Source organism: Argiope bruennichi, chromosome 10 (assembly GCF_947563725.1).
Source record: "Argiope bruennichi chromosome 10, qqArgBrue1.1, whole genome shotgun sequence".
Lineage (NCBI taxonomy): Eukaryota > Metazoa > Arthropoda > Arachnida > Araneae > Araneidae > Argiope > Argiope bruennichi.
In genome coordinates, this window is record NC_079160.1 from 27,972,278 (window position 1) to 27,990,207 (window position 17,930).

General features: G+C 27.0%; 1 protein-coding gene across 3 annotated transcripts; it reads left to right on the plus strand.

Annotated features, from left to right (window-relative positions):
- Positions 1-215: 215 nt before the first annotated feature.
- Positions 216-17,829, plus strand: LOC129988047 (uncharacterized). 3 transcript variants are annotated; one of them, XM_056096143.1, is made up of 5 exons: positions 216-1,429; positions 2,188-2,787; positions 6,051-6,206; positions 9,374-9,700; positions 14,726-17,829. In XM_056096143.1, exons 1-5 carry the CDS (start codon positions 1,183-1,185, stop codon positions 16,372-16,374), a joined length of 2,979 nt encoding a protein of 992 aa, XP_055952118.1. In that variant the 5' UTR covers positions 216-1,182; the 3' UTR covers positions 16,375-17,829. The 3 variants fall into 3 exon arrangements, with proteins under 3 accessions (XP_055952118.1, XP_055952119.1, XP_055952120.1); XM_056096144.1 differs by having other exon boundaries at positions 217-1,429; positions 2,188-2,430; positions 14,726-17,828; XM_056096145.1 differs by lacking the exon at positions 216-1,429 and having other exon boundaries at positions 2,367-2,535; positions 2,613-2,787; positions 14,726-17,828.
- The last annotated feature ends 101 nt before the right edge of the window (positions 17,830-17,930 follow it).

Genomic DNA, 17,930 nt, shown 5'->3' on the forward strand with positions numbered 1-17,930 from the left:
AAATGTTTAAGAGATTCGCATGAATTTTTATTATATAAATATTTCTTGTTTAGTACAATTCTTATTTTTAAAGAACTACTTGCACTCTTTTGTTTGTTTTGAGGATAAGAAAGACTCGCGATTGTCTGCTTGACTTGCATTGCAAGTTAACTTCAATCGAATACGGCCGTAGCTTCAACAGAATGATTATTTGCTGCTACTATTATGCATATTTTGCGCATGCGTACTTTTACTTGATTGACTGGTGCTAACTGAATGTGACTCTGCTTTAACACGAGGGTTAATGCGATAATATAAATATTCTATATATAAACAAAGCCTATATGAAATGTTTTATGTGTTATAAGCGTATTTAGTCATTTTCAGATATTCTTAAAGTGGGAGAAGGAATGTTAAAAAAATTGCGATACGTGTGGTCATAATAACTGGACTGATGAATCCTCACTTTTTAAAATATTGTTATGACTGTTTATGTGACAAATTTCTGCGCACTTTGGGCTATTGATATGATGTGATAAACGTGTGTACTGACCTGTTTAACTGCATATACACTGTAGCATAGTAGTGCAAGACTTTTTTTCCGTTATTACTTTTTTTTTATAAGTCGTTATTCTTTTTCTTAATATTATGAGTAAATGCTGAATATTATGAGTAAATGCAGAATTGTGAAGTGATATGAGTAATTGCAAAATATAATCAAAATCGAGAAATTAATGATCTCTTACTCTCTTTACTAGCTTTAAAAAAAAACTTTTTTTCTCTTGATTGCGGAATATTTGTAGTTTCGTAAATGTTTAGGATTAAAAAAAATTTATATGCAAAAAAAAACAAACAAACAAACAGCATTTTGATCAATTGTTCTTTTTAAAAATCATTGGGCCATTTCCCAACATCTTCAATTAAAATTATTTGAATGATGTGTATTGTAAAAGTAGCTTTGTGGATAAATGCAATATTTAGTAATCATCAAATAAATATATGAAAGTTTGAGAAACATTGGATGATCTAGAGACTATTTTAATTGAAGCTGTTTTACATTATAAACTTTCATCTTTGCATTTACAAATTCATCTGTAGATAGTTGATTTTTTTTTTGGGAATCAAATTAGAAAATTTTCCATTATTTTGTAGATTATTATAATTATTATTATTTTACATTGGAAGTGTAAATTGATTATTAAAATGTCGACTGCACTTTTGCCTGGAGGATTTATTTGTGAAATTTGTAATAAACAAATTAAATCTCAGCAAAATTTTAATAGACATATGAAGACTGTTCATAGTAATGGTTCCCATCCATGCAATTTCTGTGAAAAAAAATTTAAGCGATTTTATGATGTAAAGCGGCATATCCTAAATGTCCATTTCCCTCGTAAAAAAAAATCAAAAAGTGATCATTCAGCTGTCCAGAATTCCAGCAATAATTCAGGTGAATGAAATTTGGATTTCTTTTAGGGCAGCTTTGATATACAGTCATTTTTGCTAAAAAAATAGTGTATCGCCAAATTGTAGTGAAATGGCCGAATGTAGCGCGAATGGTAGCAAAAGCACCACCGAAAAATTACCAACCTTGCAAGGTGCTAAATGACTGTATACCAAAGTTTAATCTTCTTTTTTTTCATCACTTGTTTTATCAATTTTATTAACGCTTATATTGTCATATCTGTCATCAGTGACTTTGATAAATGATTTTTGTATAATGTCATTTGATCTATATGCAATTTCTTTTGATTATAATTGTAATTTTTCTAGATATATCAAATTTAATATTTGTAAGTAGCATGGTTTATTCATGACTTCCAGTAAATGATATTAATTAGTAGAATTTTGAAAATTATTTTTATAGTTATTCTGTATTTTTTAAGTGCATTTTAAGGAATTTATTACTTTTTAAAATATATTAACTCTTTATAGTATTGTTTTATCAAAAATAGAAAAAAGGCAAGTTGTATGAAGTACTTTAATATATGAGAAGCATATTTATTTATATTTTGCTTAATTTTATATCACAAAAAAATTAATTTTGTAATCAATTTGAACAACAATCAATAAACAATCAATTTGATACACTACAAATATTTATACTAAATGGTTTGTCTTTATACTCATAACAAAACTATTATTAAGTAATTTTTTTTCAGAATTAACTTTATTATTTTCATTGGTTTAATTTTTTTTTTTTTTTAGTTAAAAGCAGTTGTGGAGATAATCCAGCAGTTGAACCCAATGGAGATTCTGTTCTAAAAAATGCATCTTCGGACTCAAGCAGTCCATGTACAGTAAAAAAAGATGATCAAAATTCCTCTGCCTTGAGAAATGATGACAATTCAAACTGTGCTTTTAGTGATAGTACAGGAGTTGAAATAGACAAACAAAAGTCTTCTGTCTCTCAGCAAGGTGACAAGGATCAAGTACAGGAAATGGATGATGGTAAGTCAGACAGTGTATATAATGAAAGTTCAGCACTGGAACAAGAGAAATGTTTGAACATGGGAAATGATGAAAGTTCTGTTAGTTGTGATAGTACTGCATCAGGTACAGTTGTGAATAATGTAATTCACTTAATTGCAGATGATGGTGTTGATAAACTCACTTGTCAGTATTGTTTTCAGAAATTCAAATACAAATCTAACAAAACAAGGCATCTCAGAAGAGTACATAAAGTTAAGTCACAAATGCCACCTCCTGTTGAATGCTCAGAGTGTAAATCTAAGTTTAAATATGCTTCCCGTTTAGAGCAACATTTAAAGCAGGCTCATGGAAAAAATATGGATGGAACAGAATCAAGTAAGGCTAGCAGATGCTCATTCCTGTATATTATATTTTTTTGCCAGTTAGGTAGAAACCCAAATGTATACGATATATGTTGAGTATAACAGCTTTATCTTTCAAGATGTATTTTTTATAGTATGTCATTATAACCATTTGAGTTTAAGTACTTCTTATTAATGTTTTAGCTTATCAATAAGTAAAGTCTTTCTACCATCTTTTTGATACAGTATGGCCAGACATGGCTACTATACCATTAATTCCAAAATCGACCACTTAATTAATGTCGTGCTAATAAAAAACATGCATTCTATTTATTGTTTATGCATAAATGTAATTTTGAGGGTACTTATTTTACTATGGATGGTCCGGATGTCGCCAATTTTATCTTTTGTATCGCCAAACCAGTTACTGCTAATCTCTGCACAGTTCTCTCTGGTAAACCCTGCATAAAGTTGTATGCACAGTAACGTTTTTTTTTTTTTTTTTTTTTTTTAATTTTATTTACGGCATACTGATACATGCACTTGTTATTTATGTATCATGACTCAGTACGGACAATTTGACAAATTTTTATCTTAGAAATGTTTTTCGCTTCTAACTAAGTCTCGCCCTAGATGGCAATAAAAATGGCCTGAAAAAAAAACTAAGGACAAGAAATAATATATGGCAAATATAAATTAATGGATTAAAATAAACCAAGAAGGAGGGGTATTTCTCATATACGATTTACTTATAACTTTAATGCTCTCTTTTCATACAATTTTGAGTATGCCTAATTAGTGGTTGGATTATTTTTTTTTTAAATTTTGATATGAAAAATACCTGTAATTTTGAATGTAATAGATCAGGAATGGATTATCCGATATTTTGAAGAGACTCACAAAATTGATTAGGCTCAGATAATCAAGGAAATTCAAAAGTGATAGTAATTATAATTTGAAATGCTCAGATGAAAAGTATTTATTGTGTATGTTTTGATATAAAATGTTTCATGAATGGATAGGGAAATGATGCATTATAAAACCATCATAAAAATCTGTAAAAAGTATATTAATTTGGTAGTTAAAATTGATATAATTGTTAAATTTTTACACATTTTGTTTTCAGGGTGTGTAGCTTCATTAAAATTTCTTAAAACTGCTGATTTTTATCCTTATATAAAGGCCTTAATAGTTCTTATATTTTTTCCAGGTGCTTATTTTTTTTCTGACAAAAAATATATTATCATGCTATAGAATCTCACTAGAACTGTCTGATTATATGACTCCATTTTCTTTGCAGTGTGCAATTTTTCAATATTCAATGAATTCCAGTGAAGTCAATAGATAGGGTTTATTTCAGTTTTGGGAAACACTGATAATATTTGGAAAATATTTTCCTTTCATTTATTTGACCTTTCTTTTTCCTACCTTTCTTTGTTTGTTTGCATTAATGAAAAATATTCTTTTTTTAGGAATAACATTGTGATAATAATAAGTAATGATAAGCATTGATAAAATTTAGCACACAGTTTGAGCATCTAAGGTACAGAAGAATATCAAATTTTATGCCAAGTCCATCAATGAGTTGACCGACTGTGAGTTTATATATTTGTGTGTATGTAAATAATTAACAAAAAAATACTGCAACAGCTTAGATGAATAAAATTTAGCAAGATGTCTTGTTTCTAAAATGCTAGCCCTGTCATAAATTTTGGATTCTCTTGGCTAGCTAAAAGACTTCCAAAATGCATATTTGTTCTTTTCGTATTCTACAAGTACAAAATGCTGGTATGTGAAATTCTGAAGAGAAAAAAAAAAAAAATCTGTGCATTCGAGGTTTTTACAGCTTTGCCCGAGGTCCTTAATTTTTAGGCAGGAATGGTAACATTTTTATTGAGGAGTATATATATATAAAAAAAAAAAAAAATGAAAAGACTACTTCCTCTGTTTTATCTTATGAGTTGCAGAAATATCAAGCCATTTCTTCTAATGTATCAGTGTAATGATCCACTTTTGTCTCTTTATGCATCTGATATGTGTGATATATGATATATAAATAATAAGTTAAAAAACTTCATTTGTACTTTTTTTTAAAAAAAAGTTTTGAAAGAAAATTTCTCTATTTCTTCAGTAAATCGCTAATGCAATTTTAATTTTTCTAACAATGCTTGCAAATATTCTGTATTTGATGAAATGTATACAGTTATAAGCTGAAACAAATTATTGCAAGTTCGTACATTCGGTAAAAGAAATGCCATCAAAAACATAACTTGTAAAAAAAACCAAGTCTCGCAACGCAGTTCTTCTATCGTAAAAAGTTGTGAGATCCATGTAATACCAAGTCGGTCAATTTATTCAGTCCCTACTTAAGGGTCCTTCTGTCTTAAGTTATTACGTAATTAGCTAACCTAACAACATCTTATAGTGACCATATCAATATTAAAAATCTTTTATGGTTTAAATAAATAGATTGACTTGGCAATCACACTAGACAATCTAATTTAATATAATATGTTAATGTAATCTAATTTAATGTAAAGATACAATGTGTTTTCATGTAACAGTAATTAATGATAAAGGAAATTTTTTCTGAAATGCACAAAATAAAGAAGGAAAAAAAGTTCTTTGGCAGTCATAAAAAGTGGGTGGAAAAAATAAGGAAAACTTTTCATTAAAATTTATTAAATAAATACCATATAATTATGGTTTCTATTTTGGTTAATTGAAACTTGGGTTTAATTTTGGTTTTGTGCTTAATTTTTTTTTTTTTTTTTGATTATTTGGAATTATGTGAGATTTTTTAAAAAATTTTTTAGTTCCACATTCATTTTTAAAAAAGAAAAAAAAAAGTTTTTTAATTAAGAGTTGTGTAAAGAAAATAGTATCCCCTTTAACTGTAAATCACTTTCCTTTTAACTTTATTATGCACTAAAAGATTGCGATTTTTTTTTTCCTTCTTGATCTTGTCAAAGAAATAGTGGAATGTTTTAGATTTGTTTTTATTATTATTTCATAGATGCATTTTTTTAATTATGTTGTTTCTCTGGAATAATTAACATTATTAAAACGCTGCATATTGCAAACAAAATGGAGTTTTTTTATTGATGGAAAAAAGATTTGAGGGCAATTAACTCAGAGTAATTATAAATCTATGGTTAATTGTACAAATGAATTTTATATTGTGGTTAAGCATAAAAGTGGATTAGTTGTTTTCTGATATTTTATCGAATATATATCTTTGAATTGTATTTTTAAAGTAATATTTTTATTTCAATTAATTCAGATTTTTTTTTAAAGAGAAGAAAAAAATACAAAAAGAAACCTATGGGACCTATATCAAATGCATTGAGTGCAACACTAATTATAAAAATGTTCAGTCATTACGTGATCATCTATCATCTGAACATAATTTAAATATGGATAAGCAAGAGTTACATTTTCCTAATATGGCTGGTAAGTAATGAATTTTTTTATTATATTTTGTTTTAAGAAAATCCAAAAATTCTTAATTATTAATAATTAACTAGCATTTTTGGTAAATTAATCTTTATATAATATCTAACTTCTACAGTAATTGTTATTATTTTTATAATATTACACAAATTTTGCATGAAATTATGATATAATGGATATTATTTTGAAAAGTCAGCAAATTAATGGATTTCTAAGATTATTTGTAAGATATTAGATTTACAAAAATATTAGAAAGAAATTAATTTTCTTTGAAAGAAACTAATATTACTTATTAGAAAGAAAAAAAAAAAATTAAATTTTTAATTTGTAGAAGATAGAATTTTTTAAAGAGTATTTGGGATTTTTCCATTAATGGAGCTCAAATCATAGCAAAACTGAAATTTTGTTGATTTCTGTTAGCTCCAGCATTCATTCCTGAAAGATCTATCATTAAGGTCGATAATCTATTGTTAGGGTTATGTTTGGGGTGTTGGTATGTGGAATGATGTTGTATAATCAAAGGTTTTATATGTTTCTCAACATATATGTGTGTATGTATATGCTGTAGAGGAAATTAATTGGTGGATATTGTAAATAGAATTGTATATATCTTGCTGTATAAGAGATAATTAGGTGCCTTTGATGATCAGTTATTCACCTTACCAGCTATGCTTTTTACTAGAAGTGGCCGTCCATCTAAAACCACTATACTAAGTTTGCCAATTTTAATTTCATTTGAAAGTTTAAAACATTTTAATATGTCATCAATGCCCCTTGCTCTTAGCAACCATCTATTATCAATAATATTCTATGTGAGAAAAAATAACTGAGTTCTACAGTTGCAACTATTGAATAAAATATTATATATACTGATTTCTCCATTTTTTAATTTTTATTTATTTATTTATTGTAAAGAAAGCCTATGATCTTTAGATACGTCATCAAAAATTGCCTGACTCTATTTTTCAAGAAATATTGCAATTTTGAGTATTAATTAATTTTGTTGTTTTGTAAGCATTGTTAAGAAATCTAAATGCACTATCATTACTTTGCAGTCACAATTTAAAATAATTCTCTTTTGTTTTCATAAGATTTTTTAAAATTGAAATTAGTCAGTATGATTGTATTATTGTGGTTCCTGTAGATGCTGACATTAATAAGACCATCATGTCAGTCTACTAAATTTTATTGCAATAAATGTAAATATTATTTTAAATTATATATTTGCAAAATAATGATAGATATTCAGATTGACTTTATGTCATAGACTATACTTCAAGATGGCAAAAATAATTGGAAATGAAACTTGATAAAATTGGTGCAGTTCTTGAAGTTGTGGGCTGTGTCAAATTTTTACTTTGCAATATCTCTTGGAATAGAGAAAAATAAACTAGGCAACTGTTAATGACATATCTAGGAGACAAAAAAATCCATATAAAAGGGAGGGGGGATATTGATTTAGTAATTGTAGCTGTATAATTCTGTTCTGACTTATTCTGATAGAAAATATTCATTGAAGTCATGGCTCTTTTTTATTTCTCCTGAAAACTGTAGAGTGGTAAGACAAGGACTCAATTATGGTATATGTAGAAGTATGTGAAGTCTCCTGAAATGAAATAGCAGAAATACTAGCCACCTTTACACAGTATGCATGCAGTTATGTAAATGATGGCACTAAAAATTCTATAAAACAGTTACTGTTTAAAATCTACTTTAATGTAGCCCTTGAGTTTTTCAATAATGTTTAAACAAGCAATCAAGGGAAATAATGCTGCAAATAATTTTTTTAGTTCCCTTAGTTGTAGTGAATGGTTTTCCTTAGCAGTAATCTAACATTTTAGTAGTGGCAGTTTAGTTTCTGTGGCAATATGAAAGAGCTTTTGTAAGAAAATTTAACCCAATTAATTATTATATATTTAAAAAATTAATACATTCACAAATTAAAATATAAATTGCATTCTAAACTATCTCGATTTAATGTTCATAGTATCTTTCTGTAAATGCAATTATGAAGTAAGAAATAAATTCCTCTTAATTAAATATCTTCTCTTAACTTATTTCTCTTTTCTGAACACCTTTCAAAACATTTTTCTGGTTAATTTACTTGTTCATTGAATTTATTTTCTTTCATTCTTTCAATGATAAGTATTTTAATTGTGGATATGCATATTTAAATTTATCTAAAAGAAAGCTGAAACCAAATCACATTAGTTTGTTTACATTTGGTAAATGAAATCGTATGATCCACCAGTTGTTGTTGATGTTGCGAAATCCTGTAACTAAACATTGTGTATCTTGCGAGCTGCTCAAGAGAAATATCTATATAAATTAAATTCAAAATTAGTGATATATTCATTATTTGATATATTCATTATTTGTAATTACAAGCTGATATTTATTAAGTTAATATTTAACACTTTGAATTAATGTTTTTCCCAAAATAAGTGTCAAAAGACTTAAAATGGTTAAAGATAATTTCAGTTAAACTTATCTATTACTTAACTTATTCTAATAGGAATTCTGAATTCTTTTTAAATTTCTCAGGTTTTATTAAAAACATTTCTAAATCACCTTCTACATGTCAACTTTCAGTTGAAATCTTTGTTTTCTCAAGTCTTTCCCTTTATGAAAATTTAAATTTGAACAATTTCACCTGGATATTAATAGGGTGATTGTGAATATCACACTTAAATTAATATGGGGCATTTTATTGAAGAAGCGTGATGTTGATGAAAAGTTTTCTTAGCTTATTTCAACTTAACTTTCCTTTGCAATGAAATCATTTTTTTTTTCATAATATTTCTTCCTAGTTGAAAATACACCTTGTTATTCTAAATATGCTAGATGTGTAATACTTTATGTGAATAACCTGAATCCTTTATTTTAGATTATTTATTATTTTCTCCTGAGTTTGTTAGTATCGTTATATATGTTGGCTTTTTCCACAAACCATTTTCATTCACTGTTAATCTTTGGCTTATTATATATTTATTGAACATTAATAGCTAATTTTGATTATACATCTCATAACTTTCTCTGTACTGTCAACTTTTGTTCCCAATAGCTACAGCACTACATTAATCTAAGGTATTTTATTTGTTTTGATTTTTTTTTTCTTTCTGAAAAATTATATTTGCATTTTTTTTTTTTTTTCTTTCTCCCCACAGCTTTTAAAAAATGGAAACATGAGATAGAACGGCAAGAATTGACATCATATACACTGCGTCATGGGTTTAAGAAAACAAAGAAAGGTATAAGAAAGAATGACTATTGCTGTCATCGTTCAGGGAAAAATTCAAGCAAAATTGATGGTGAAAGAAAACGGATGCTTAAAACAACTGGCACTGTTAAACTTGGAATAATTTGCACATCAGTTATGGTTTGCGAAGAACGTCCAGATGGTGTGAAAGTTCAATATTATCCACATCATTATGGCCATGGAAAGGATCTCAGTATTGTACACTTATCACCTGAAGAGCAAGATGCTATAGAAGGTATTATTATTTTTCTTTATATGTGTCTAAAGAATAATTTGTATAGTTACTAAATAATTTAGTTAATTTTTATATATAATTTCATTGAGATTATATATTATGTGATATATATAATTACATAATATATTAATCAATACTTTATAATGTATCAATACATAATTATTATAATGTATTGATTAATAATACATAGTCACATATGAAGTTTTGGACATTGATTATATATGAGCTATTCTTCATTCTGATATTTTGCTTTCAAAGTTATTTAAATATATTTGTTTCTATAATTTTTATTATGTTTTATTGTACTTCTACTAAAATTACATGAAGAAAATAATAATCGAATATAGTTTTTAATAGTTGATTTTATAGTAATTATTCAATTACTAGTAATTAAATTATAATTACTAGTAAATCAAAGAGAATGATCTAATTTTAAAAATTTATTGATATGGTCTTTAAACATATATGGGTACCTTAGTATATGGACATGTTTTTATATAAATGAGATTGAATGACCTTATGTTGTAAATTCTACAGAAATCTGTCACTCTTTTTTTATGATTACAAATCAATATTTTCTGTCATGAAACAAACAGATCTATTTTTTATATTTAAGAAGTTGAGGTTCTTGATTACATGTACTCTTATGGCCCTTTCCTATTTTTAGGTTTATAATATAAATGAATTATTTGTTCAATATTAAGTAATTGTTTTATTGAATCAATTCATTGAATAATATGTGCAATAATTTATTTTTCAGTTTTATCAAAAGAAGATATTCACTTATTTAAAATTTGGTGTGTGCAAATTCATTTTTATAGGGTTAGTTTTGAAAAAGTAAAAAAAAAAAAAAAAAAAAGTCATTAATAAATATAATGACAAGTTATTGCATTTTATTTTGAAATATTGTTAACATTCCATTTATTTAATATTTTTACATTCATTTACTCAAAAGGCTTGAGTGATTTCTGTGTTTTGTTTTATATGTTTTCAGTATTTAATCTGTTATTACGTTATAAAATTTAATGATATAACACTCTCTATTTCAATCATAAGTTAAGTTTCTTCAAAACTCAGATTAAAATTATGGGTAATTAACTCTGTTATGCAATATTAGAATGTTGAAATTAAAAATATTTATTTTCTAACTTTTATTCAAATTTGCTCTTATTTTAGGGGGTGATGGGAAAGGGGGATTTTTATATCTTCTGTAAAAAAATTTACTTAATTTTTTAATACTGAACATTTTTATTTATATATCTATCGTTTTTAGAAATTCATTGATAGTGGGTATTTTTTTGATAATTCTAATTGCATAGTTATTATTCAACAAGCTTTTTTATACTTTGTGGAGTTTAAATTCATTGCTAATCTGTTTCAATTATTGTTTTTTAAAATTAAAAAAAATATTAAAATTTATTAGCATTTAATCTTTTCACCACATCTTATTTTTAGTTATTATTTTAGTTATTCAATTACTATTTAAGTTATTTTAAATTTTCAATATTTTATAACCACTTCTGGAAAATAAATATTAGTTATGATGCTATCGCTTGATTACTGACCTTTATGAATTCCACTGTGATTTTTTTTCTTTCTGAAAAACTCATTTTATTGGTTTTTGGTTATTAAATTAGTAAAAGAATATATAATTACTTTCTAATTTTTTGTGTTATACTAGTAAAAAAAATGAATAAATTACAGTGATCGTCTTACTAATACAATGATGAAATAAATCATTTGAAGACAGTGATTGACTGTCTTTCCTGCCTGCTCGTTTAATGTCCCCTAAAGACATGTTGTGGTTGAATTTCTTTTTTCTAAGTAATGAAGCTTTCTTTCTTTCTTTTTTTACTATAAAATATGCATATTCATTGAGGGGGATTAATAATGACTAAAACACAAGTTATATTATGATTATCCTACTTACCAAGTTATGCAGGTAAAAGTTTTTAAATCTATTTTTGTAACAGATATCAGCAAAATATTTGTATAGATGAAACTAAACTCTGTGGCATGGCAGCCCATGTGGGCCAAGGCCTACAGTGCCCATATCTACTTTCTTGACTGAGAATCTTGGGATGCAAGGTACCCAGGTAGGTAGTCAGTCTAATGCGGAACCCCCATGTTTAGTTCCCAAGCATGCTTGGTCCTCAGTTTATCGACCCTCCGAAGGGATGAAAATTCGTGTAGATACTAAATGTATATACTGTTTAAGGAAATTTGACTGTTTGTTCTAATTAAATTTATGAACATAATTGATTTAATAAATAATTTTCACTCTTTTTTACCCCCAAAAGGTAATTTTGATTATTGATGTAGGGTGAATAAATAAATACTCAATAGGAAAGTAATTTTTATCAAATATCTAACTGAGGCATTCAAAAATAGGGTAGTTAAAAAAAAAACAGTTGTGAAAGAAAATGTGTGTTTAATTTTTATATTTATCTTAAACATATTATATTGTTACAAAAAATATCCCAAAATCCATCCATAAAGAGTGCAGTGAAAAAATCCAACAAACTCAATATTAGATAAAGACACTTTATTCTATATAAAAGGAAACAGCATATCAAAATAAAGTCAAAACATGCACAAAAACAGCATTTACAGTTAACAGCAGCACCAAGCTGCAGATCAGTAATAAGCAACCATAACAGTACAAAGCACTGCAGGTGATAAGTTACTCTGCTAATTATTCGTCTTTTTACTCAACTGTCCAACTTGTCTGTGTGCCTCTGTAATTTCTCTCTCTCTCTCTCTCTCTCTCTTTTTTTTTTTTTTTTTTTTAGCTTCTAAATCTTTTGACGCTCTGTCAAGGGTATCAAATGTTCTAGAACAAACAGCCATTCTTTCATTCTTGTTGCCAAATGTTTACTAGTGCCAAGGATCATAGATTTGGCATCCATTTAGCATCCAAATGTCTGGAAATGGCTGAGCAAATGTCTATGTCTGGAAAACTTTATTATCAGGAAACTTACTGTGTTCAGAATAATAATAATTTTTATGTTTCTTTAAAATCATTTGCATTTTGTAAACTTCATTAAAATTAATTGGATGCTGCCTTGAGTCCAAAGATCCACAAATTCATTTTGTTAAAAGATAATCTAACATCTTAGAGAATATTTTATTAGAACAATTTCTTATGTTGCTTTTATAAAAGATTGAAAGAAAGCTAATTTTCAATAAGCTGAAGAGTGAAGAGAAGGAAAGAATCTGGCATTGCCAAATTTATCTTGCAGCAGAGATTTTAAATCCAGTGATGCAAAGGCAGGATTTGAGGCTATTTGATCTACTTAATGGATTTGGTTTCATTTATAAATTTGAAGTAATAATTTAATTTTTATAAATATAAAGAAAATTGAAATGACAGTATATTCTGATATTCAGATTTTGGTCATTATAGGAAAAAGGATGTACTATGGAAAAGAAAAATACTGTGGGAAGTATATTTTAGATTTTGAATCCATTTCTATGGTAAGGAAAGTGTATAGCACATTAGCATTATAGTGAAGAGGTTTTTGCACTTTAAGTGCTTGTTACATCTGCTGCTAATGAAAAAAATAAAATGAAAACTATGATGTAGTTAGTTTTACATTAAAAAAAACAACACCCCTCTAGCATCTGAAAAAGCAGCTAATTTTATGTATATATCATTATAAGTTTTTTTACATTCTTATAAGGAGACTAAATAAAAATAATAAAAACTAGATTTAATGAATGAAGAAAATACCACTGTAGAGGAAGGAGAATAAGATGTGTGTAAATAGATAATTTATGCAATTTATCTGGGAATTTAAATTTCAAATCTGAAACTAAAATACCTGAATCTTACTCAGGTTATTGTTTAAATTATAGCTTAAAAACTGAAAAGTAATAACAATTATATCTATCATTTTAGTTTCCACTATCAACATTTTATCACTTTAAAACATAGCTCAACATTTTTTTCTTAATTTAGGTGAAATTACTCTTTAATAAACAATCAGCGTATACATCATTTAATTTAAAGGCTTGATGTTTAAATCAAGTATTTTATTTAACTGCATGATTTAATATTGTTTGTTTTCTGATTATCTTTTAAAATTAATTTTACAAATTAGAAAAAATGATCAAAGGTTTAAATGGTGGCTCCTTACACTATTATATTTTGCTTTTTTATACTTCTATATATGTAATAAATGCAGTATATCTGTATTCTTAAAATTATTTTTTAACCAATTGTATTCAAGAATGAAGCAGCACCTCGATATTATTTTCTGATGAAATGATATTTGTCTTCTTAGATTCTTAATTTCCGTAGGTTTAATTGTTTCATGTGGAGATGCAATATCATATGTTTAAGCTAAAATACATATTAAGTTTTGGGAAAATTCTCTTTTTAGGCTATATAAATTATGAATGTGTTTCCTGGCTCTCCTTTTCTGCTTTGTTTTATAGAAGTTGTTACACTAATTCTGATCATGGTTATAATGAAAAGCTTTTAAAAATTACCAGCATGTATTCAAAGTTTATGTACATTCAAGAAGAAACTTTTTCAGAAAAAATAATTGAGTCCATATTTCTTTTAAGTGTGTCATTTTCATGTGATTCAACAGTTAAATGATAAAACTGCATTTACAGAAATTAGATCCTGAGAAGCATGGATAAAGACACATCCAAACTTCTCAGAAGTTAAGAGGAGTTCTTAAATTTAAATCTAAGAAATTAGAAAAAAATGTTCTAATAATTTAAACTTACATGGGCACATAGCAACATAGTGTTATAGTCTAGATCAGATACTTTGAATAACTGAAATATAAATACCTATTTTGGGGATTAAAAATAAATATCTAAATATAAACAAAGTTAAAAATAAATACAAAACCTTTTGAGGAGTTGACTGATTTGTTATGAGCATATTATGTATATTTTTAGTTAGCTGCAAAGCTATTACATGCAAATTTATGTATTAGTTAATCAAAGTTATTTATCAAATCAAATTATTTTTATTGTAAAACTAATACCTTTTGCCTTTTTTTTTAGAGAATGTAGCTAAGGGTATTCCATTTGAAAATCTATTGGATGATATTAAAGACAACCATTCTTCAGCTGATCACTTCCAACTGTATCTCAAAAAGAAGAAAGAAGCTCGCTTTATCAGTAACGCTTATGCAGCCGATGAATATAACCCAGGTGTGGCAGAATTGGAAAGTGTTGATCAGTGGGTTCGTCAATGTTGCAAAATGGAAAATTCTCCAATACTTTTTTACATATCGGATGATTCTACTGAAAATAAAAATTTTTTGCTTATCATAATGACCGAATTTCAAAAACAGATTTTATTGTCTGCTGCCAAGCAGGTTGTTTGTGTTGACACACTTTATCGCAAGAGTGGGGGCTTCTATCTTAATGTTCTTATCGTTATGGATGATAGCGATAATGCCTTTCCAGTTGCTTTCTGTCTCAGCAACAAAGTAGACAGGGGCGTCATGCTTCAGTTTTTCATGTCTATTAAGGAGTCTACTGGAGCTTTGTCCTTTGAATATTTTATGTCTGATAGTGACGTATTTATGTTTGAATCTTGGAAAGATATAATGGATGATGATTCCAAATGGCTTTGGTGCATGTGGTATGTGGATAACAGGATTCGAATTCAATTGAAAGTCTTTAGGGGTAATGTTATAAAGAAAGCTGAAGCATATAAAACTGTGAGAAGTCTTTTAGAATGTCAGAATGTGAATGTATTTGAATCCATGTTTAGAAACTTTGTTGAAACCCTAAAAGCTGATCCTAACTCTAGAAACTTGGGAATATCTATCAGTCAAAGATATGGTAAGAATGTACATTTGTGGGCCTATTGTTATCGTAAAGATATTCCATTGAGTACAAACATTCAGCTTGAAGTTCTTCATAGAACTTTCCAATTTTGCTGCCGAGAGGGTAGGAAAAAGCGACTGGACAAGTTCCTTTTTGTTGTAATGAAGCTAGTGAAATACAAAGTGCTAGATCGCTTATGTAATATTCTGGATGATGAAAAGACCGAATTGGCAATTGAGGCTATAAATATGTGTCACAATGAGGGCCTGGAAATTGCCAGTGAACGCATTACTTCGTTGTCTGATAAAATATGGCTCATTGAAGGTGAAGAAGAGGAACAAAATATATACGTAATGAGAGAGTTTGAGTCATGCCCTGAACACTGCAGTTTAAGATGTAATGAATGTGATATTTGCGTGCACATGTATACTTGCAGTTGCATACATAGTGTGATTAATGCTAATATGTGCCCACACATTCATGCAGTTGTATGGAAATTTTTAACACCACATTTTTCTCCTCCACCTTCTCCTATGGCAGATGATTTTGAAGAACAGGAGAACAGAGATGTTTCAGTCATTCCTGACAAGGTTTCTGATCTTCTTGAAGAGATTTTAAACAAGTCCCATGATGTATATAAGATAATTAGAGAAAATAAATGTAATTTACCAAAAGAATCATTGACTGCAGTTTTGAAAAGATTAAATGAATGTATTGACATTGGCAGAGGAAAAGATGTCTCTGAATTTGCAATTAGCAATTCACAAAATGTCTTATCAGTTGTGTTGCCAAATAACTGTCAAGATATTTCTCAGTTTGTCTTTGTTCTCCCAGGTAATGAAGCAAATACAATTGTGCCTAATAATGATGCATAACTTTAAATAATTTATTTATTGTAAAATATATTTCCATTATGGATTAAGAATGTTATTTCTGTGTTATGAAAGCATATGTTAAAAGAGAGAGTATAAGAACATTTTTGTTTATTTTCTCTGTTTATGATAATAAAATTTTCAGTAGATATTTTATTATTTAAGAAATGAACTGATCAAAATAATTAACTATATTGAAATTTTTCCATTATTTAGAAAAGTATTATCTTACTTTTACCTTAAAAGTCTTTTTGTGAATTTGCTGTAGATAGTAGGGAAGTTAACTACTTCTCAAATGAAGTTGATATTTCTTAATTATGTAGAAGTGGCAATGGATTATAAATTTCCTAATGAATTTTTTATTACTACATTATTATTATTATTATTATTACTGCATTAATATAATTTTTATTACTTTGTTTGTTGCATTACATTTAGCTATAACTTTTTTTCAGTATATTAAGAACAAATATAGAATGTGTGTGTTAAGAGAGGAAAACCTTTCAAGTAATGAAAATTCAAACTTAGTGAATTAAAATCTTGACGAAAACATTTTTTTATATATATCAAAGCATTTTGCTGAATTGTTAGAGATATATTCAGTATATTCATTTATTCAGATGTGTTTTAGACAATCTTTCTTTTTATTTTAAGAATATTTATTTAAACTGATTGAAACAAATGAAAAATATCAAAAAGGTATAATAGAATTATAAACTAACTGCTTGAAAATTTAATAATTGCTTCAAACAATTTTTCTTAAACATTCTTTTAAAGTAAATTCTGCAAAAATTTAATGTCTTCCTAAATTTTGTTTCCATGATTAAAATTGTTAAAAGCTAAAATGAATTGACACATGAAACACATGAAAATTTTTATTAGCTTTTTCACATATATCATCCTTTTCTCAAAATTCCTTAATTTAAAAAGTCTTATTAAGCTTAAATGCCAAAATTCTATATTATATCAAATAATTTTCCAATAGATAAACCGTGTGTGTTATATTCAAAGATGAAATTTCTACAGGCATTTTTTTAAAAATAATTGAGTATATTTTCATTGTATTAAATTTTTTACAAAAGACTGTCATGCATATATGTTGTGAATTCAGTATCAATTTATACAAGTACATTAAGTTCCATTTTGTATCATATTGAAATATACCAAACTCCATTACAGATACTTTAAAAAGTGCTAAAACACTTAGTGCAGATATTTTGGAAAAATGGAACATTTCTTTTTATACTTTGCTGCAGTCATTATTTTTTATACAAAACTTTGCCTCATACTTTTTTCCCCCTTAAGTTACATCAATTCATTTATAAAAATGTCATTTTTTAATGTGGTGTATGCTTACTGACTGTATTTAATTTTATGTGCATCTTTATTCGTGTTCATTGTAAAAAAAAGTCATTTGTATGTGGCCAAAGTGAAGTTCCATAACAATAAAGATATTTTTTGATATTTTTGTTCATTTTTAATTCTTTTATTTGATTCACATTAAAAAATTTGATGAATTTTCTTCACTTTGTAAATCAGCATTCCTGCTTCTCAATTTT

Coding starts and splice junctions, on each gene's coding strand:
- LOC129988047 (XM_056096143.1), top strand. CDS start 1,183: ATGTCGACTGCACTTTTGCCTGGAGGATTTATTTGTGAAATTTGTAAT. Junction 2,788..6,050: donor TATGGATGGAACAGAATCAA/GTAAGGCTAGCA, acceptor TTTTTTTTAAAG/AGAAGAAAAAAATACAAAAA. Junction 9,701..14,725: donor AGAGCAAGATGCTATAGAAG/GTATTATTATTT, acceptor CTTTTTTTTTAG/AGAATGTAGCTAAGGGTATT.